The sequence below is a fragment of the Cornus florida genome, unplaced genomic scaffold (assembly GCF_030987335.1).
Source record: "Cornus florida cultivar Cherokee Brave unplaced genomic scaffold, ASM3098733v1 CherokeeBrave_3.0.0_Hap2_Chr02, whole genome shotgun sequence".
NCBI classification, from domain to species: domain Eukaryota; kingdom Viridiplantae; phylum Streptophyta; class Magnoliopsida; order Cornales; family Cornaceae; genus Cornus; species Cornus florida.
In genome coordinates this window covers 36,457,892-36,481,198 of record NW_026775572.1, presented here as the reverse complement: position 1 = coordinate 36,481,198, position 23,307 = coordinate 36,457,892, and the positions used below count along the sequence as shown (strand labels likewise).

The 23,307-nt window shown below is 39.3% G+C and overlaps 2 protein-coding genes across 2 annotated transcripts; both read right to left on the bottom strand.

Annotated features, from left to right (window-relative positions):
- Positions 1 to 7,385: 7,385 nt before the first annotated feature.
- On the bottom strand, positions 7,386 to 7,751 carry LOC132296044 (uncharacterized). Its single transcript, XM_059794290.1, has one exon. The coding sequence runs from the start codon at positions 7,749 to 7,751 to the stop codon at positions 7,386 to 7,388; it is 366 nt and encodes a 121-aa protein (XP_059650273.1).
- Positions 7,752 to 9,847: 2,096 nt separating this feature from the next.
- On the bottom strand, positions 9,848 to 10,927 carry LOC132296043 (uncharacterized). Its single transcript, XM_059794289.1, has 2 exons — positions 10,571 to 10,927; positions 9,848 to 10,441 (listed from the first exon to the last, which is right to left on the bottom strand). Exons 1-2 carry the CDS (start codon positions 10,925 to 10,927, stop codon positions 9,848 to 9,850), a joined length of 951 nt encoding a protein of 316 aa, XP_059650272.1.
- Between the last annotated feature and the right edge of the window lie 12,380 nt (positions 10,928 to 23,307).

Sequence of the window (23,307 nt, the reverse complement as noted above, 5' to 3'; positions counted from 1 at the left end):
ATGTCAAAAAATTTGAGCCTGAAGTTGGGTTGGGCTAGCCCGATGTCAAAAAATTTGAGCTCTTTGAGCCTGAATGTGGACAGGTTGACCCGTTCAAATTTTTTTTATTTATTTATTTATTTTTTCTAATTTGAAACATTATTGTCATTGAAATATTCAATTATTAATTTTTATGTTTTTTCAACTCTAATTTTATTTTTATTAATACAAAAGTATAAAACTTACCTTATTTTATTTTAAATATAAAAGTCAAAAAAAAAACTTTTTTTTTTTTTTTTTTTTTGTTATTAAATAAATTTTTATTTTAAAATCACTCCTAATAAAACTCTAAGACAATATGTGTAAATGGAAGTAATTCTTAACACAAGCCGGGGCTGGTGGAGAGCAAATCGGAGAGAAGGGGAGGAAAAGCAGAGACCACCTCACTGCTATTACCATTTATAGTCTCTTCAGTAACATGTATAGATATATATATATATATATATATATATATATATATATATATTGTTTCTCTCTTTATCAATTCTCTCTTCAAAAACTTGGGTGTTTACTAGCACTCTGGGGTTCGATTCCCACTAGGAGCCTACGACAACTTGGGATAACACCTTCGCTGTCATACTCAGCGACTTACCTGGCTCGGGGTGGGGAGGCGCCCTTCCTGGGTCCTCGAGGATTAGTCAGAGCAAAATTTCAAATACCCTGGGTTATCCCAAAAAAAAAAAATTCTCTTCAATCACACACACACACACACACACACACACACACATATATATATATCAAAGATTTGGAAGGAAAGAAAAAAAAAATTGGAAGGTGAAAAAAAAAATGCAAATTCAGAAATTTTTAATTCATTAATATTTTTTTAAAAAATCTTATCAAACTATTAGTATTGTGCTGGTGAAGTATTCAATTATTATTTTTTGTATTTTTTTTTAACTATAATTTTATTTTTATTAATACAAAAAAAAAAAAAAAAAAACTTACCTTATTTTATTTTAAATATAAAAATAATTTTTTTTTTCTTATTTGTTATTAAATAATTTTTTTTTTAAAAAAATTATTCGGCCGTATAATACCCCTAATTTTAAAAGGATAGTCTCGGCATTTTAAGTAATTGTTTTATTTGCTTATTTGCTTATTTGCCTATTTGTTTAATTGTTGTCTTTTTTTAATTGAATTAATTGTTTAATAATTTTTATGTAATTGAATTATTTGTTTAATTGTTTTTATTTAATTTAGTTAATTACATTATTTGTTTTATTTAATTGACTTATTTTTTTAATTGTTAAATGATTTAAATTTGATTATTTGTTTTCTTTAATGTATTATGTGGAAATTTAATTAGTTGTTTTCGTTAATAATAATATTAGGGTTTTGTATTTTTCACGGGATAGCCGACTTTGTTAATTCAATTGGTTTCTTTTTCTTTTCCTTCTCTTGGAATATAAGAATTAGGTTAAAGTAATTTGGGCTATAAATACAACAGTATACGTTTGTCTAAGATTGAAAACCCTATTCACGAACAGAGAGAGAGACTTGAGAGTAAACAGAGAAAATTAGTTAGGTTTTCGGCCGTGGATTAAAGGTCGGACCAAGGAGGAAGGAAGGGATTGCTTGTGGGATTGAACCAGAGTAGTAGGAGTGTAGGTGCAAATTCTTACACCCGAGCACTTAAAGAAATAAATTGAAATGGAGTGCACAGAATATCAATAAAACAAAAACAATTTCTGAACAGAAGAGCAATGATGGAACTTCGATGCCTCTTCATTCTCATTTAGATTCTATTTATAAGCTTTTCTCAGAGACTTACATGGAGCCGTTTCTCGGCTTTTATTCCTAAACATGGGTAATTATGCTTACTGATCGTGCATACATCATTATGGCAAACGTTATGGAATTCGGGCTTTGTTAAGACTGGGCCATCCATGTAGTCTTTATGTTAAGTGAAACTTCTTTCACTTTAATTGGGTTGACCTGGTACGTGCATAAGGCTTCTTCTGTTGGGCCTCCAATTGATTGTGGTCTCCTAGTTATCTTAGTTTGGTTGTGGGTTGCTTTTCGTTGCCACGTGGTGTGTTGTGACTGGTGGGGTTTTTTCCCTGCACACTTTGCCCCCGATTCCTTTTATGAATTTGATTCATATAAGGAATTGTAACTGCTTTCGGGAAGTGGAGAAGTTTTCGTGGCTGTTACTGCTTGTCATTACCATTTGTGCTGCTGATTTTAGGGCCTCGTGCTTACCCTTCGTTACTTGCCTCCTTCTGCTTATATATTGGGTTTTTGTTATTTGGACATCTGCATCTGTGGTTTTGTTCCCGAGTTTCGGCGAGAGTCCGATTGCTGCTTCGACATCTCCTTCCATCTGTTGAGGTTAGTCTTTCTTCTTATTCCATCTTTCTTACATTATGAGTCAAGAAAGTAGTGAACGAACTCATAGTGTTCATATGTCTGATTCCGAGTCGGGAACTTTGGCGGCGAGTCTGAGTGACTATGTCGAGGGTCCTATAATCCTCCCTGCAGACATTGTAGAAAGGAAGTCTTTTTCAATTTCTTAGTTGAGAAAGAAGAATTGCGTTCCTTCTGACGTTACCCTTAAGGAGTACGATTATGATTTGAATTTTAATATAGGTGAGGGTTTGGAAGAAGGCAAGATGCTCTTCTCAGCTTTGCATTTTCCTGCCTTTCGATTTCCCCTTAATCCTTTTGGCCTTCGGGTTTTGTCGGTGTTGAATCTGGCTCCTCTTCAAGTTAACCCTAATTTCTTCTGTATTCTCTCATGTCTTTTTGCTTTGAACAGGGTTCGAGGTTTGACCTTGAATCTTGCCGATCTTCTATTTTGTTACTCACTTGATAGATTGAAAGGCGGAGAGGGTAGATTCCACCTTCATTCTAGACTAGGTAGAACTCTTTTCTCTCACTTTAATACTTCTGACAAGGAATGGAAAGACAAAATTGTTAAGGTTGGAGGGGCATGGCGATCTTCGTCTACTCGGGATTTATTCATTCGATTGAGCTTTCATGGCCCATTCGTTCCCGCATTCGATGATTCGGGCGAGTCTTTTTGCTTCGTCTGTGTCGTAAAGCATTTTTTATATATATATGACTTCTTGGGTCACAAAACTGACTTTTTCTCTTCGAAATTTGCAGATAGTCGTCTTGCTTATTTGTAGGAAAGAGTCTGGAGCGACATTCTTCCTGCCAAGGTCCTTCCCTCTTCTTCTCTTATTGAGACGATCTCGAAGGATTCTCCAGTAATCGCTCAAAATCTTCAGAAGCCCATTGATCTTGAGGTTTCTGATTCTGAGGCTATCCTTTTATCGCTTGCCCCTCTTTCCCTTTCTCAATCAACGATGGAACTTCCTCCTCCAAAACCTCGTATGACAAAGAAGGAGAGGGAGGCACCTGCTAAGTTGTTGCAAGAAAGAAAGAACCTCTTTGTTGAGGTGAGCAAGCTTTCTTCTTCTCAAAAGCTTAAATGGGTTCAGTTAGGGACTAAACGTCCCTCAGCGAAGGATGATTCTCTTTCAAAGCACCCTAAGCTTATGGCTGGGGCCTTTAGAGGTAAAAGTGCCCTAATTCCTGGCACTGCTGATATTGCTGGGGGTGATTTTGTGGCGTTTACTGAGAAGTAGTTCCCTGAAATGATGAAAGCTGATGGGTCCCCTATCACCATCGGTGACTCTGGAGCTGAAGACTCGGAGACGTTGATGGGTTTAGCCAGAGGGAGGTGGCCTCCCAGAGATGAAATATTACAACAACAAATGAGTGTTGACGATTTGTTATCTCTTACTCCTAAGTCCATAATGGAGGTAATTCTTCCTCATTCCTCTACCTCCTTTTTACTTAGGTTTGTCTTTTTTTGACAATTCTCTGTTATTTTTGCACAGAGCTCTTTCTTGATGAAGAAGCTGTCAGCTGACTCCCTTCAGGCGAACCAGTCTACTGCCCTTCAAAAGAGGGTAAGTGTTTTGGAGGCTTCCCTCATCGAGGAGAAGAGATAGAAGGTTCAGCAGCTTAAGTCAATTGAGTACTTTGACAAGAGAGCTAAGGAATTTGAGCACAAAGCGGTTGAGCTTGACTTACAGCTTGAGAAGGCGAACTCTCTTATTCAAACCTGCAAGGATGGGTGTTTAGAGATGTTTAACCATTTTTCCCAGATTGCAAATCTCTGCTATGCCAAAGGCTTCAGGCTTGGTTTTGCTTAGGGGCAGTTTCCTTTTGAGGAGAGAGATTATGGTGATGCTGATGAGCATGATGCCGAACAGGGACTCTTGATTGTTGGTGAATATGCCGAACCCTCGGCTGGCCCTAGAGAGATTGAATTTGCTGCTCTGCTGAAGGGTAAGTTGGCAGCTGAGATTCCGTCTCTTCTCCATTATCCTTCGGGCTCTTAGGGGTTACCTGCTCTGTCGCTTGATGCCCCTTCCTCTACTCCAGCCAGGGTAGAGTTAGTTGATGCTTTTACACAGAGATTTAATACGGAAGGTGGAGCTGAGCCTGAGAATGACCCTGCGTAGCTCTTTTTTTTTTTTTTTTTTTTTTTTTTTTTTTTTTTTTTTTTTTTTTGAGGTGTTGGGTATGCCTTACCTTTGTTGTAGAAACCCCCCCCCCCCCCCCCCCCCCCCCCCCCCCACTTTAGAGAACATAGAAGTTTCTTTTAGTAATCTCTGAGATCGCTTTTACTTGTGTTCTTGCTTATGATTTGATCTTGATGCATTTGTCTATTTTGTGATCGGTTCTTATTGCCACTTTGGCTTTTTGCACTTGATTATTTTTCTGATTAATTATGATCGGATGTTAGGCTCTTATGACCTTCGCCTATTCTGCGATTGGCTATTGGGGTCGTTCTGTTTTTAGCCCGTTCGGGCATTAGGCTCTTGGGGCCTTCGCCTATTTTGGCAGTTCAGTTTTTTAGGACTTGAGCAGTTTCACTGGTCAAGCCCGTTCAGGCGTTAGGCTCTTGGGGCCTTCGCCTATTTTGCGATCGGCTCTTGGGGCCGTTCGGCTTTTTAGGACTTAAGCAGTTTCACTGGTCAAGCTCGTTCGGGCGTCAGACTCTTGGGGCTTTCGCCTATTTTACGATCGGCTCTTGGGGCCGTTCGGTTTTTTAGGACTTGAGCAGTTTCATAGGTCAAGCCCGTTTGGGCGTTAGGCTCTTGGGGCCTTCGCTTATTTTGCGATCGGTTCTTGGGGCCGTTCGGCTTTTTAGGACTTGAGCAGTTTCATTAGTCAAGCTCATTAAGGCGTTAGGCTTTTGGAGCCTTCGCCTATTTTGTGATAGGCTCTTGGGGCTGTTCGGCTTTTTAGGACTTGAGCAGTTTCACTGGTCAAGCCCATTTGGGCATTAGGCTCTTGGGGCCTTCGTTTATTTTGCGATCGGCTTTTAGGGCAGTTCGACTTTTTAGGACTTGAGCAGTTTCACTGGTCAAACTCGTTAAGGTGTTAGGCTCTTGGGGCCTTCGCCTATTTTGTGATTGGCTCTTGGGGCCGTTCGACTTTTTAGGACTTGAGCAGTTTCATTGGTCAAGCCCGTTCGGGCGTTAGGCTCTTGGGGCCTTCGCCTATTTTGTGATTGGCTCTTGGGGCCGTTCGGCTTTTTAGGACTTGAGCACTTTGATGTGGGTTGACCCCTTTTCACTGGGCTTTTGTGGTCAAAACAAGTGTCGGGTCTTTTCATAAGGGAGTTCCCCCATTGGTGCTAAAATCAAACGATTTCGTTTTATAGAAAACACGCACATGTATATATATATATATATATATATATATATATATATATATATATATATATATATATATATTGTTTAAAGTGAGGTAACGACTTGAAAGGAAGCGATCCATCCCAAAAGAAAGCAGAGAAGGCTCTGAATTATGGACCCTCCGATAATGGGCTGTGACTATCCATGGGTTTCATAATTCAGGGCCTCCACCTGCTGATTATATACCCAGCCGGTCATACTTTAATAATAAAGGAATCTTTTCCTTTTTTTATTGATGTAGGACCTTAACTTCTATAAACACGAAAACACCTTTTTGTTTGAAAAAATGTTGGGAGTGTGAGGAGACCTCTGACAATGGGGCATTTCGATATCATAAATGGGTTCCCATTGTCAATTGGTCCCACACACTGTCAAGTAGGTAAGCGAGTAACCTTATAAGAAAATGCTAAGGTTTTATTTTTTAAATGATGTGGGACAGCATTTCTTGTGGGTGAAGAAGTCTTATTTGTTCATGTAATATTTAAAAAGTGTGAAGTGGAGACCCCTAATGGTAGGTCCCATTATGGATTGCCTACCATCAGGGGGTCCGCTCCACTGTTTTTGTGTTATTTTACTTTAAATAACAACCAAAAGTTTTGTTTTTACTCGATGTGGGACTTTCAAAAAAGACAGGCAGCAGCTTTATTTATTCTGAAGTAAAGTACCAGAAAGTATCATACAATTACTTTATTAAAAGTACCTTTTCCAATTCATTGCATTCCTTGGTTTGACTATTTCTGTGCCATCCAGGTGTTGGAGTCTGTAAGCTCCCTTTCCAATTACGTATGAGATCCAGTATGGGCCTTCCCAGTTGGGTTCCAATTTGCCGACATACTTTTTCGATTTATGAAGTATCAAATCTCCCGGATTGAAGCTTCTTCTTCTGTCTCTTTTATTGTAGCTACTTGTTATCTTCTATTGATAGGCTGCTAGTCGAATAGCAGTCGCTTCTCTTTTCTCTTCCAAAAGATCCAGATTATGCTCCAGAAGCTAATTATTTGACCTTTGTTCCCACGTTAAACTCCGTATGGTGGGTGCCACCAATTCGGTGGGAATTAAAGCTTTGGTTCCGTAAGCTAAAGAGAATGGAGTTTCACCGATGGGGCGCCTTGGAGTGGTTCTGTATGTCGATAGGACATTTGGCAACTCATCCAACCATTTTCCTTTTTTATCTTTAAGCTTTTTTTTAATGCAAGTGAAGATGGTTCTGTTAGTTATTTCTGCTTGCCCGTTGCCTTGTGGATGATATATGGCTGACCCCGTATTTGTCGAAGAAACACTGAGTGCTTCGATTATCCAGGTTTGGTCCATTGTCCATAATGATGGACTTTGGGATTCTGAATTTGCATATTAGATTATTCCAAATGAACTTTTTCATTTGAATGTTAGTTACGCTCGCATATGCTTCTGCTTCCACCCATTTGGTGAAGTAGTCAGTGGCCAATAAAACATAACTTTTTTGTGATGCAGCCATCAGTAGGGGTCCCACTACGTCCATTCCTTATTGGGCGAATGGCCATGGGCTGCTTATGGTGTGTATTTCTTTTGGGGGCTGACGGATAAGGGGGGCGTACCTTTGGCACTTGTCGCATCTCTGGGAGTACTCTTCTGCTCCCTTGCCATGTAGGGCTAGAAGTAGCCCTGAGTTAGGGCTTTATGAGCTAGCGACCTTCCTCCTGAATGGTTCCTGCATTCTCTTTCGTGCAGTTTCCTTAACACTTCCCTAGATTCTGTGGGGGTTAGGCATTTGAGGTAGGGTCCAGAATGCGATCTCCTGAAGAGCTGTCCTTCTATTAATGAATATTTGGCAGCTTTTAGTCTTAGTTGCCGGGTTACTTCCTTGGACTCAAGGAGTTCCCCTCTTGTAATGTACGCCTGTATGGGATCTATCCAGCTTGGTTCCCATAGTATAACGAACACTTGCTTTCCTCTTGTAATGCTTGGTGTATCTAGGGCATCAATGGGGATGACTCGAGTTAATGATTCGTCCGCCATGGACGCTGCGCCAGCCAGTCGATGGGCTACTGGGTTTTCTTGCCTTAGGATTTATTAAAACTTGATTAAGTTAAAGTATTTTGCTAGTTTCTCAACTTCTTTTCGGTACGCACATATTCTACCTTCTTTGGGGACATACTCTCCTATTACCTGCTTGACTATAAACTGTGAATCACTATAAACCCTGAGGTGTCTTACTTGGAGTTCTTTGGCCAGTCTAAGCCCTACCAGTAGTGCTTCATACTCTGCTTCATTGTTCATAGTTGGGAACTCTAGCCCGATTGACTGTTAGAGCTTGGTCCCCTCAGGAGTTCTTACTTCCAAACCTACCCCAGCTCCGTTCTGGTTGGATGAACCATCGACGTATAATTCCTAGCACGAGTTTTCTGTGACTTGCTGTTCTTCTTCTGGATCAGTATCCAAGAAAAAATCTGCAACTACTTGCCCCTTCTTTGCGGTGCGTGGCTCGTACCGAATGTCGAAGGAACTTAGCTCAATTGCCCATTTGGTGATCTGACCTGACAGATCTAGCTTATTGAGAATTGCTTTGATCGGATGCGTCGTGGGGACTATTATCCGATGAGCCTCGAAGTAATGTTGAACTTTTCTTTTAGCCTGGACTAGTGCAAGGATGATTTTTTCTGCCGTCGAGTACCTTCTTTCTGCGTTAGTCATGACCTTACTGGAGTAGAAGACCGGGTGCTATTTTTTCCTACTTTTCTTGTTAGAGCTGAACAGGTTGTTGATTGAGATACTGCCAGATAGAGGTACAACGATTCTTCGGGAACTGGGGCAGATAAAATTGGGGGGCTTGCCATGTACTCTTTGAGTTTTGCGAGAGCTTCTCGTTGTTCCATTCCTCAAATTTCCCCTTTTCTTGCTTTGATTGCATCAAAGAAAGGTTTACATTTGTTTGACAATTTGGATATGAAACGACTGAGGGCTGTTACTCTCTCGGTGAGGACCTGAACTTCTTTCATGGTTCGGGGCTCCTTGCTTTGCAGTAGTTTTGCCAACTAGGTGGAACTTGGTTCTATTCCCCTCTTGTTTACCAGGTGGCCTAGGAACTGGCCCGAGGATACTTCGAATGACCATTTTGTTGGATTTAACATCATTTTGTTGCCTTTGAGAGTATTAAACACATCTTGCAAGTGTAGCCGATGATCTTCCTTGTTGTTGCTTTTGACAACCATATCATCTATGTAAGCTTCGACCGTTCGACCGATCTGCTTTTCGAACATTTTGTTGATTAACCGCTGATAAGTAGCCCCCGTATTTTTCAACCTAAAGGGCATGACCTTATAACAGTAGGTCCCTCATTCGGTAATGAAAGAAGTCTTCTGTTCGTCCGAAGGGTTCATTGGGATCTGGTTGTAACCTGAATAAGCATCAAGGAAAGTTAGCTTTTCATACCAGGTTGTAGCATCCACTATCTGATCAATTTTGGGAAGCGGGAAGCTATCCTTCAGGTAAGCTTTGTTCAGGTTGGTGAAGTCGATGCATACTCTCTATTTACCATTTTTCTTTTGGACGACCACTACATTTGACAGCCATTGGGGATATCGGACTTCTTTGATAAACCCAGCTTCTAAAAGCCGGTTGACCTCTTCAGCAATGATTTTATTTCTTTTGGGGGAGAATCTTCTCTGTTTCTGCTTCACTGGGTGATAGCTTGGGTCCACGTTCAGGCTATGACAGGCTATCCGTGGGTTAATTCTTGGCATATTCCAGTGATTCCACGCAAAGATGTCGGCATTTTGCCTTAAAATCTCTATCAGCTCCTGCTTCTCCTGGGCTGATTAGAGTGTCCCTACATAGGTTAGCTTGTGCTTATCCCCTATGAGTATCTGCACGGCCTCAAAGGGCTCTTCAGTTGAGCACTCCTCTTCTGGTCCCTCCCTTCTCCTAGGAGAAGAAGAGCCCTGTAATTGCCATTTCAACATTTGTTTGCTCTTATCAGTTGGATAGATCGTTGTGTGATAGCACTCTTTTGTTGTTACTTGATCCCCCCAAATATCGATAACCTCTCTTCCGTTTGGACTAACGCACCTCATAACTTGATGTAGAGTTGATGGGATCCCTTCCATACGGTGGATTCACCCCCGGCCCATTAGCAAATTGTAGGTTGGATGAATATCCAGCATTACAAAATTCTCTTTCAAGGATTTTTTGGATGCCGTGACTGACAGTGTGATTACATCTATGGGTTCCACTCTTCTACCGTCAAACCCTACCAGGGGGTTCCTGGTGGGGCGAATTTGATCTACAGCCAGTTTCAACTGGTCGGAAGTCCACTTTGTTATAATGTTTGCACTATTGCCTAGGTCAATGAATACTCTTCTGACCAAGCAATTAGCTACTAGCAAGCTAATCACTAATGTGTCTTCGTGTGGGTGTTGTACCCTTCTGAGATCTTCCTTTTGAAAAGAAACCTGTGTTGGGTTCGGTCTGTAGCCTATAGCATTGATATCGCTAATCTTTCGTAACTTATGGGTTTGCTTAAGCTGAATTTTGTAAGAATTCTCTGGTTGTTCGTCCTCCTCTGTACAACTATGAATCGTATTGATTACTTGGACATGATAATTTTCTGTTGCAGCCTTTAGAGTTGCCCGGGTTCGCTCATGCTGCCTCTGCTGTCCCGGGTTAATCAAATAGTCTGCCAATTCCCCTTTGGCTATTAATGCCTCCACCTACCTTCTCAAGCTTCTGCAATCATTGGTTAAATGGCCAAAATCACTATGAAACGCACAGTGCTTACTTTGGTCTGTCTGCTCCATTGGTTGTCTGATCGGAGGTAGGATTTAGAAGATGTTTCTTGCCTTAGTCTCTTGATACAGTCTGGCCAGCGTTACTTTGAGTGGTGTGGTCCTTTCAGCCGTTCGAGATTTTTTCTCCGGGGCTCTTTCTTCGATGCTTAGAGGTTCACGATGGACTCTTGACGTGCTTGGTCGTTCTTTGGGTCTGCTCTCCATAGTGACTAAAGTTGCCTTTTGCTGCCTGGTCACTTCGTTTTCTTCGAGCCTGATATAGTTTTGTGCTCGCGAATTCAGCTCGGACATGTTAGTCGGAGTTTTCTTTACCAGAGAAGAGTGAAAACGTGAGCCTTGTACCATGGCTATCTTGAACGCCTCTATGGTCATATCCTGGTTGCAATCTAGGATGCTAGAGGACTCCATATTGAATCAAGTGAGGAAGGCTTGTAAGCTCTCCTCTTTCATCTATCGGATTGTGAAAAGACTGGAGATGGTTTTTTTTTTTTTTTTTTTTTTTTTTTTTTTCTGTTTTTTGTTTCCGCAGTACTGGGATAGAAAAGCCGCGCACAATGATTCAAAGTTTAGAATTGACTTATATGGGCGGTTTTGAACCACTCTAGGGCCACCCCTGTCAGACTGGATGGGAATATTTTGCACTTGAACAGATCATTGTGCGCCTCCAGTGTCATTTCCTGAGTGTAATGGTTTAGATGCTGGAGAGGATCTGCAATTCCATTGAATTTGATGAACTTTGGCATCACGAACTTCCTGGGCCTCACGACTTGTTCTATCTCATCGGTAAAATGAGTCTTCACTATTGACGCAGTGAATTCCCTTGCCTTGTCCTCGGGTGTTTGGGCCTTCAGCCTTTTGATTCGCTTGTCCATTTCCTTTCGGAGCCTTATGATAAAGTCACTCCCTGAGTAGGGTTGGTCAGCTGCTGGGATTTATATTTCATTCCTGCCTGAATTAGCATCGTCTGATGGGTGTACCCTGACGATTCGGGGTCCTCCCATGCTTAAGTTTCCAATGATGCGGGATTGGCTCACTGTATCGTCGACGTCATCCAATGTTTCATTGAGTTGTTGCCGTGGGACCCTCTGTTGGAGGGGAGGGTTATTGAGGATCGCAGGGCCTGGCTCCGGAGGAGGATTCTTATTCAGTTGTTTAGGCGGTAAGTTGATCGGATGCCGTTCGGGTGGTAGGTCGATCGGACGCCGTTCGGATGGTAGGTCAATCTGGCCTCGTTCGGGCGGTGGGTCGATCGGGCCCCGTTCGAGCGGTATGTCGATTGAATAATCATCCCATAGAGCATCTCCCCGAAGTCTTTCATTTTCCTCACGTAAGGTATTGATTTGCACTATGTTGGTTTCCTAAGCTCGTCTTAGTGCGTTGATCTGTTCAGCATTGGCTTCGTTGGCTTGTCGAAGGACGTCAAGTTGTACTTGCATCTCTTCACGTATTTTCTACATGGTCTCCAGTTGTTGCGGTTGTGCGATGTCTGGTCCTATTGGCATTCTGGATTTGAGCCGGTTGTAAGTAGTAGAGAAAATGAATTTTTGTATCGAATTCCCACAGACGGCGCCAAAGTGTAGGTGCAAATTCTTACACCTGAGCACTTAAAGAAATAAATTGAAATGGAATATCAGTAAAACAAAAACAATTTCTGAACAAAAGAACAATGATGGGAATTCGATACCTCTTCATTCTCATTCAGGCTTTATTTATAAGCTTTTCTCAGAGACTTACATGGAGCCGTTTCTTGGCTTTTATTCCCAAACGTGGGTAATTATGCCTACTGATTGTGCATACATCATTATGGCAAACGTTATGAAATTCGGGCTTTGTTAAGACTGGGCCATCCATTCAGCCTTTATGTTAAGTGAAACTTCCTTCACTTTAATTGGGCTGAACTGGTACTTGCATAAGGCTTCTTCTGTTGGGCCTCCAACTAATTGTGGGCTCCTAGTTATCTTAGTTTGGTTGTGGGCTGCTTTTCGCTGCCACGTGGTGTGTTGTGACTGGTGGGTTTTTTTTCTCCACAAGGAGGTTTTACGGTAGTCGGCAGTGGTTGAAAAATTCAGAGACGACGGTGCAAGGTTTCAAACTGAAACCTAAAGGCAAGTTTTATATCTAACTCTCTCCTTTTGACCTATGTTCTTTGCATGCCTAAAACAATTCTAGGAATAAATTAAACGTTAAATTAATCTAGTTCGCATGTTAGATTCGATTAAAACAGTATGAGTATTCATGAATTGGTAATTGTTTGATTTTAAGTTTTCTTGCATATATACTTGTTTTAATTGATGTTGATTAACGCATAATGAATTTAAATATATCTGGAACACATTGGGACCTAGTATTTACTGGTAGAGACCTTAGCAATGGAGGACAGAGGGTCGGGATGTCGCCGGAGAGGACACAAAGAGGGAAAACAGGAGGAGAGCCGGCTCCATTTTGAGGGGAAGTGGCTCCCCTCTCAAAGAGGCTGCTCCCCATAAGGGGGAACCGGCTCTATAGGTCAAGGAGGTAGCTCCCCTAACGGGGGAGCCGGCTACCCTTGTGGGGGAGGCGGCTCTTCCCCCTTTTTTTTGGCTCTTTTGACAAAACTTGATTCTGGTCTTGGATTTTGAAGTTCTGGGTTCAGTTGGGAGCTATACTGGGGGTTTTCAGTGATGTTTAAGGCTATATTAAAACTCCAATAGCCTGATAATACATAATAAATCATAGGAAATTAGTATATGGAACAATATGAAGTTCTTAAATAAATTTGCATATTAAGCTTGGGTGCGGATGATTAAATTTGCTTCCCTGTAAATTAGCAATTGATTTATGTTTGATATAGTTTTAATCATGCCACAGTGGTAGAAAATAAGCATGCTAATTTATATATTTCAATTATGCTTATTAAAGATTAATTGATGTTTACATATACTGTATTGTCAATTATTGGATTTTGTGGAGTGGTATCAACTAAGTCTGTTAATTTACAAAATTCTATCATGCTTAGTATGGAACAACTGATGTTTACATATATTATTTGTATTATCAATTGTTGGATTATGGATTATATGCACCAGTAAGGGACGGTGGCATACTAGGGATGGATTAGCTCAAAACACTAAGTCTTACATAATCAGGAATAAAGGAATGGATTATAAAATAAAATCCTACTTATATTTAAGTCAGATCAGTTGAATAAGTTGAATAACTAACTAGATTTCTTATGGATGGATAGGATAAGATTCTTATATATATGACTATGGTACCTCGATATGAGCTTGAGTCCCAGGAACGACAGTTAGGGAGCGTATATGCATTGTGATACATAGTTGGCTATGATGGTAAAGGTATACCCTATTAGGCTTAGGTACACATGCCCACTTCGGGTGCGTTTTACATGCTGCCTATATTCAGGTTGAGACCCCCTTTGTAGTCCAGTGAGAGTCCCTTAGTGTGGATATATATATGTACGGACTATATAGCTATTGTTGAGTTGTTTAGGATGTACATGCGTATCGAGTCTCTGTTTAGATTGTAGTAGTATAGAACTTGCTCGTGGGCCTGACCCACTCTTATTTTTCAGGTATTCGTCAGTTCTAGGCGTAGAGCTTATTCGTGTTAAGCAGAGACTGTCGCTCACTCTTTCGACGACGTAGGATTTCTCTTCATGGTTTAGCTTTAGATTTTATTTTTGTTGTTTACCTTTTAGTTTGGGACTTTAATAGGAGTCCACTAGATGGAATCCCGAGTTGTTTAATTATTAGAGAATATTTATGGAGGTTTTGGATTATTGGATTTTAATCATTTAATTTTAAAGATTATATTTTAGATATCTTTTCAGTCTTTATTATTTATTTATTATTTCATTTTGTATTCTGTGTTCATTTAAATATTAATTGTTTGGTATTCCTCGGATCTGTGCTTAGACTTGAACACCTGTGGCTCTAAAATCGAGGGGTATCACAGGCCAGCAATTCTTTGATACCTGTTTGCATTTGGTTTTCTCTTTCTGCAATCACACACACACACACACACACACACACACACACACACACACACACACAAACATATATATGTATATCTACATACATTTCGTGGTGTGCATTCGGAGGCGTCTACAAAAGATGCATGAAAAGCGGCCACCACATTTAGAAATTTAGGGGGATCATGTAACATTTATCACTTATACTATGTAGTATGAAGTGAGAAGGGATCGTCCCAAGGGATTAGGGAGCGTATTCAGAATTAAAGTCGGATTAGTAGGTCGATCGAATTATCAAAAGAGTGGGTCAGTTGGTTTAATTAAGCTACAATTAAATTGAAAGCATGCAAAAGAAAGCAAACTAAAGTGATTAGGGTGTAGAGAATGAGAGAAATATCTTAGGGCATAGGGATCACCACTAAGCTTTTCCTCTAAACAACTAGCCTTTGTTAATTTAAGGGGATTCAATATTGTAAAACAAGTGTGTGTATGTGTGTGTGTGTCAGAGTGTGTGCGCTACCAATTGAAACAATGAGTATGGATGACAATAACAAGTGTGACTTGTCTACTCAAGCTAAGGTGTAGTACAAATCATCAAGTTAAGGCATTAACCATTCAATAAACCAACAATTGTAGCACACGACAATCTAGAGAAATGTAAATTTTGCAATCATAAGAATGGAGTATCAAATACAAGTATGGATTGTCTACCTATCTAGGAATTTAAAGGCAACAACACTAAAATTACACTATTGACAAGGGAATTAAACTAATTAAGCTAAGGGTGTAGAACAATCCATCAAACATAAGCATAATCCATCAAATAATTCACAAGTGCATCCAATAAGCACCATATATGACCATGACTAGTTCCACAATTCCAATACACATAGACATGCATCAAACTTATAAAATCTAGTGTACAAACATAATCATCCATTTCATCACACATAGACATGTAAATAAAATTGGAAGATTAATTAAAAGATTTAAACCATACAAATCACAAGATTTATTTAATTACAAGGTCAATACATAATTTACAACAAGAATCCCCAAAAATAACAAAGGTCTAGAGTTCAGAAGGCAAGCCTAAGGCTACTCCTAGCCTCATGAGAATGATCAAGCCACTCATGGTTGTTTTCTTGCAACCCTCAAGGGCTCACTTCATGGTTGAATTCATCTTCCTGGTAGAAACCCTAGAAATGGAGAGAGAATTTCCCAAAGTATGTATATCTCTTGCCAAAGGTGTCCAACTAACTAACCTCACTACCAAAAATAGCTAATTTCCTTATATAGGTAGCTCACAAATGACACCCAAATGGTCAAACCTCATGTCCTAGGACCTCCAAAAGATTGCACCACGAGCACACCTTTAATTGGGCTTAAAATCTGTTCTGCACGGATTTTGAGGCAGTTTGATCGATCACATTATTGGTTCGATCGATCAAAGTATGACGACGCATTTATTTGGATAAGGGCAAAGGCTAAGATATTTATGGGGAAAAGGATAAAAATGGTTATGAGGATAAGATCAAAAGGTTGGATCGATCGAAGAGGAAATTTTCCTGAGGGTAAGGACAAAAGCGCGATCCATCATGGTAGGTTTGGAACAATTATAGTGTGATTGATCACAGCATGGTTCGATTGATCGAACAAGGACAATTGTCATCTTTTTGCTTCCACTTTGCTCCATCTTTCCACGAGACTTGGATTCCCTTATCCAATGCTCTAATTCAGCTGATTTAGCTCATTTTGGGATTAAGCATCTGAAAAGGGGAAAAATGTAAAATAAGACTAAGGCGGGAAAATAAGATAGAATAAGGTCCTAATATACTTAAGATCAAGGGTTTAAATGAACACTTTTTAGTGCTTATCACACCCTCAAACTTAAATATTGCTAGTCCCTAGCAATGAACTACTTAGAAAAGAAAGAAATGTACAACTATACAAGTATGAACTAGAAATCAATAAAGATAATGCTACTTTCGTATGGAACACAATTGCATTTAGCATATGCAACAAGCCTTTTAAACCGATAGATTACCCTTAGTGGACGAGTGAAGTCTCGTGAGGGTTTTCAAAAATGATACCCACCAACATTCCAAACAAGTATTGAATGAAAACTACCCCAAGTATGCCATTTTTCAACTATCTCTATACAATTTTCCAAAATTTCAACAATAAGCAAGCAAATATAGTCCTTCACATATCAAGCAATATGATCATGCAAATCAAATCAACTCTAGAATCTTTTTAAAGTGAACCGGTATCAAATATGTTGTTATCTTAGCCAACCAATGAAATGGGCACAACCGGTCTCAAGTAAGCACACAAATCTAGTGCCGATCATCAAGACAAAGAATGAACCTTTTATTAAGATTTATTTGACTAGGTGCACATTTTATTTTATTTTATTTTTTTTAAGGGTCAAAGATGAGTACATGGTGCAATGTAATGATCTCTTAAGCTTTTTAGAAGATTCATGAGGCGAGCGTTAAGTCAATGACTCCTAAATTAAATGACTTTAGGGCATTAGGTGTAGTGTGATACTCCTCGACTCCGAGACATGGGTTGATCAGGCCCAAGCGTAAACCCGAGGGAATATCAAACAATTAATATATAAACAAGCAGGAATACAAAAATGAATTAAAGAATAAATAATAAAGCGGAAGGAATTACTAATATAAAATCCTCAAACCTTAAAGATTAAAATAATCCAACTCTCCAAAACCTCCAAGAGTACAACTTGGGAATCTATCTAGTGGACCCCTAAACAAAATCCCAATTGAAAAGCATGGGCGGAGGCAGCATGTGCCCGCCGGGGGGGGGGGGGGGGGGGGGGCAGCTGCCCCCCCTACCCATGCTGCCCAATTATAATTTTTTATTTTTTTATACATAAATTTAAAAAAATTGACACAATGCCCCCCCTAAAATTAATTAAATGGCCCCTCTACCCCTGAATCCACTAAAATTTATTTTATTTTATGCGTATAATTTGTATATATTTATAAAAACACTCTCATAAAATTATCTATTTCTAAAAATGTCTTTAATTCTTTATTCATTTTCTTTCTTATACTTCAAATTTCTTTTTGTCATCTTAAAAAACTTTTGCAATCTCTTTCTACAATTAAAACCTATTTTTTCTTTCAAAATTCTCTCATTTTTTTTTTCTTTTTATTTCATTTTCTTCTTAGAAATTTCTTTTTTCTTACACTCAAGCATAATTTATGTGCAATAACATTCTTTTTCTTTTTCCTATTCTTATTCATTTTTTATTCATTATTCTAATGCATTGTTGTTACACTTATATTTTCGACCTGCTTGAAAAAAAATTATTTTATCAGTGTTAACATGTGCCCCCTGAACCAAATTCCTGGCTCCACCCCTGTTGAAAAGTAATCAACTGAAGATAAAAACCAAATCTAAAACATGGAATGAAATCCTACGTTGTCGGTAGAGTGAATAATCGTCTATACTCAGCCCGAACACGCCCTAAGACTGGAACCATCCGATACCTGAAAAATATAAGAGTGGGTCAGGCCCACGAGCAAGTTCTATTCTAACTGCAATCTATACAGTGACCAGATACGCAGATACATTCTAGATATCTCAACAATATCTATCTAGTCCATATATATATATATATATATATATCCACACTAAGGGACATTCACTGGACTACAAATGGGGTCTCAACCTGAATAGAAGGCAACATGCAAAAATGCATCTGATTTGGCATGAGTACCTAAGCCTAACAGGGTACACCTCAACCTATCATAGCCAGCTACGCATCTACTGCATATAAGCACCCTAACCATCGACTCTGAGACTCAAGCTCATATCGTGGTACCATAATCATATATTTAAAGTCCATCCAAAATTAAAGTATGTCATTCAATTATTTGTTGATCTGACATAAGATTTATAATCCAGTTAATCACTCAACTTATTCAGTTGATCTGACTTAACCACAAATAACAATTAATCCAGGTAGTCACTCAACTTACTCAGTTGATCTGATTTAAATATAATTAGGATTCAATATTTTACAATCCATTCTCCTATACCAATAAGGTAGGTCTTAGCGTTTTGAGCTAAACCATCCATAGTATGTCACCGTCCCATACCGGTGCATACAATCCACAACATCCATTTAAATTATAGAACATAAATAATAGTTCAGCAATTAAAGTCCAAACAATAATCCAGGCAATTGCAAAATAGTGTTTAATATTTCAGCAATTAAAATCCAAGTTTTAATCCATGTAATTGCAGAAAAGACTTTCCTATTTCAGCAATTAAAATCCAGAGTATACACAGATCAAATCTGATAAATAAATGACCCTATTGTGCATCTAAAATAAGATTTATAAACATACTATAATCCGTTAAATCGCCAAATTAAAATTAAGTAATTAATTCCCTTCCATCCGTTAACAGCATGCAAAGTTGTTTAATTTCATACTGTTCATTCCATTAGCATAACGATGTAATTTATGCAATATGAGGGTATAAAATTCCATGAAATTTCATTTAAAACCCTTAGTCCATTCCCCAAAACAATCCAGAATGCCAAACTCGTCCAAACAGTGCCCAATACACCTCCAAAATACGTTAAAACAAGGGAGCGTGCTCTCAAAACTTGAGAGCAGGCTCAATTGCTCATGGAGCCGGCTCCCTAGCCCTTGGAGCTAGCTCTATGAAGAGGGGACCCGGCTCCTAATCACCTGGAGCCGGCTCTGTACAAGAGGGAGCCGGTTCCCACTTCCCTGGAGCAAGCTCTCTCCCTCTTTAAGAGCTCTGAACCATTCTCCGGCCTTGTGCTTCGTCTCCGGCCAATTCCAACTCTTTTATTCCTCTTTAATACTGAACATAAGAGTTTAATTTACACCCAGAAGCCTCCCAATCACTTGTTTACAATAGTTGGAATTAATAACAATGATTAAAACCCCTACCAATTCATTATGCTTTAAATCAGACCTTGAACTCTAAACTTGCAAGAACAATTCCAGATTAAATTAAATACATACAGACTATTAATTTAACACATACAAAGTATGCAAGACTCAGTTAATATCCAATTAAAATCCTAGAGATCATCTAGGTATGCACAGAATACAGGCCAAGGAGAGAGAAACAGAAAAGAACTTGCCTGAGATTTTGAATCAAAACCTCGTCGCCATCTTCCTAAGCTTTCCGACAACGTCCGTTCGCTATCGACCTCCTACTGCTCACCCTTCCCTCCTCATAGGTTCGTCCTTTAAACCACAGCCAAAACCCTAACTGTTGTCTCTCCAATTCCCTCTCTGTTTCTCTCTATATCACGATAGTGCATATTTTGAGGATGTATAACAATATATTTATAGGAAATATTAAAACCTAGGTCTAATTGTAATGAGAAACAAAAACCCTAACTAAACCCTAGTCGACCCATACGTGATTTCTAATAGAGTAAAACCTAATTTAACATTATAACTTATAATACTAATTGAATCTAATTAACTAAACTAATAAACTATTTACCTAAATAAAACAAGTAATTCAATTAAAGAAAATAAAAATACAAGTAACCTAATTAAAGAAAACAAAAATACAATTAATTAACCAATTAATCAAACAATTTAATTAAATAACATTTAATCAATTAATTAAAATAAACAGGCACATAAACAAATAAACAAATAAAAATGCAAGAAAAATAATTATTAAAATGCCGAGACTATCCTTTTAAAATTAGGGGTATTACATGTAGAGACACCCCTAAAGACTTACAAGCTCAAATCAATTAGGTTACAAATCAAAACAACTCACATCTAATCATTTTCCTACTCCTCACCTTTGGTAAGAAGTCCACACTTTTTTTTTTGATTTTTTGATTTTTTTAATAAAAAAAACATAGAGTTTGGGCCCTCCATCTTTCGGAACGAGAATTCAATGCTTGATGAGGCTAGAATCCTGGCTACTTAGTGAAAAGGATTTGTTATTCATCTTGTCAAGAATGAAGGCTTTCAAAGCAATACTAGCTCAATTGAAATATAACCAAATCAATAATCAACTAAGCATGTACCTTACAAATGAATGTTAGTGTGTACATGTGCATGTGTAGAATTCTAGAGTGAATCTCAAAACAATCGCAAAATCAAGATAATGTGGACCACAAAAGCAAACATGATATCAATTTTTCAAAATTTTTTGCTCCTATATGGCATCCAAAAGGCATACAAGGAGTATTGAACTCTTAAGTCAAGCAATTTTTAAATTCTAAGGAACAAATGCCTTAAAATATCAAAATCATCGCTAATCATGGACCGAACAAAATACATCTCAACTGCATAAGTCATGTTCAAAATCTTGAATTGAATGTAAAGAACACACATTACCCCTAAACTTAAACTGCACATAGTCCTTAATGTGTAATGAGAACAAAAGAGAGTGGAAAGAGTTATCAGTGTAGCTATGGCGAGGAATGATTGGGACGCAAAGATCCGAAATAGGTGGTATAACCCCCCCCCCCCCCCCCCCCCAAAACTTGGGATCAACTGTGGTCCTGAAAAGATGACACTGGGATAAAACCTCATCAAATAACCATTGGGACAAATAATGGTGCACAGTGGGCGTACAAGTGCAAGTGTGATAATAAATGAGAGAGAATGATATGAATGGTCCTGAAAATAGAGAATGGTCTCTCTTGAAGGAGTTATTGTAATGCACCTGATATCAAAGTTAACACCAATAGATATATATTAGAATATGAACAAAATCCGAAATATCCCAAATATAACACTATAAAGTACATCACAGAGTATCAGGCCAACAGACTGGCCATAAAAATAGGATAAAAGTATCACAAATAGCAGTCAAAAGTCACAGATATATCTATGAAAGATAGAGAGAGATCAGGCGGATGATGATGGTCTGGTGTGGTATGAACCCCGAATCTGTCTGGATAAGTCTGACATCGATGCCCGCAGCTCATCACACAGGCTATTGATACTGGTTATGACATCCGTATGGAGACTCGCCATATCAGTATAGAGCGTGAGGACTGAGTCCTGAACAATAGCGACTCTATCTTGTAATGCTTGATAGCGTTCCTCTGGAATGTCAGACTGAGCCTATGTGTTAGGAATGACTGTGTCATCTTTACTCTACAATCTCGAGTCAACACTAGACTATTGCTCATCTCGGCTCTAGGAGTGGTGGCTCTGATGGTCCTGAGAGTGGGGTTGGGGGATCATCTCTGCCTCTGCCTCTGCCACTGCCTCCTCTATCACTGTCTCCTTACCTATGCTCTTTATCAGAGCATTGTAGCTTTTCTTCCAGTCTGTCCATCTGTAATGGCAAGATCCAGCCTCAACTCTTTCACGTGGATCAAATGGGTAATGCTGATCTCTGAGGAGTTGGGTGATGAGGTAAGCATATAGAAGAAACTTGGCCCACTTGGAGTTTGCCTTGCTAATGTACTTACATATAGCTTCATCATAACGCTCCAGATAAGCATAGGAATTGAAAACCAATGACCAGTGTAGATTGCATATAAAGCTGCAAGGAAGTCTGTCCACCTCTGGTTTTGTACTCAGACATATATACATTTTGGTACAAAACCAAATCAAAGAACCACATGTGCTCAGGGAGGCAAGTCTGAGTGGCAAAAGTATATGTGGCTATAGTAGTGCTACGCAGAGCTGTGGTCATATTTGCAAATGATAGCCTCTGTAGAACTGGGTAATCAACTCCGGGAGGACAAGTTTGAGGGCAGTGTGAAGCGGTCGCCAAAGTCTTCTATCATGATAATAATGGTATGCCCATCAATGGTAGTCCGCAGCTCAGCTAAGTTACTCGGACTCGACCTCAGGTTCTGGTAGAACAGCTTAACCAGTCTCGGGTACACAGGCGCTACCACGAGAGATATAATGGGTGAGAGACATCGACGTAAAATCTCATCATATGACCACTTGGTCTGGTCGTGGATTGAGAAGGCATCCTCGTAGAAAATAGACTCATGCGCCACACTCAAGCGCGCAAACTTGATAGTGACCCTGTCTCGGACGACAGCAGGGCTAATAAGATAGACAGGTGCTATAGGAGGAGGAGTTGGCTTGGGAAGAACCTATTTTGAAGATGAAGCTGAAGGTTCAGGTGGATCCTGAATTGGATCCTAGGTCTAACTCGATGACCGTGGACCCAGTTGGACGTGGTTTTGTAACTAGTCATGGCCTACAACAAGAGAGAACACTTGCATTTTAGTAACAGGAAATGAGATAAGAATGGAAATACAATTGAAAGCATCATGTTTGTTAGATAAAGATAGACAAATCAAGTCTGAAATACTGCACAAAACAAATATAACAGCAGCAAATATAACAACAACAAATATATGAAGTTATCTACGCAAGTAGAGATGCAAGCCAAACTTAGACAGTTATTGAGTAAGGAGCATGCTTGTGTAAAATCAATATAATGTGAAACATGCTAGATACAACAAGTATAAAATGCATCCAATGCGAAAAACACAGACATTGGGCATGAATATGATAGCATGGAACACGGGGCAAGGGGAAAGGATACACATTTACAAAAAGTGAAGTTTGATCAATCATAAAAAAACTGAGATCGAATCAATCATGAATGGAATTGGATCGATCGTGCTTTGATTGATCAGAGCACTTGTATGATCGATTGAACTTGTTGGAACTTGAAAAATCACCCGTTCATGACGTGGAAGACACGGGGCAAAGGCAAATCGTCACTTGAAGGCTCGTGACCCCCTATATACCTCAAAATAGCTCTATTGGTCACTTAAAATGGCACG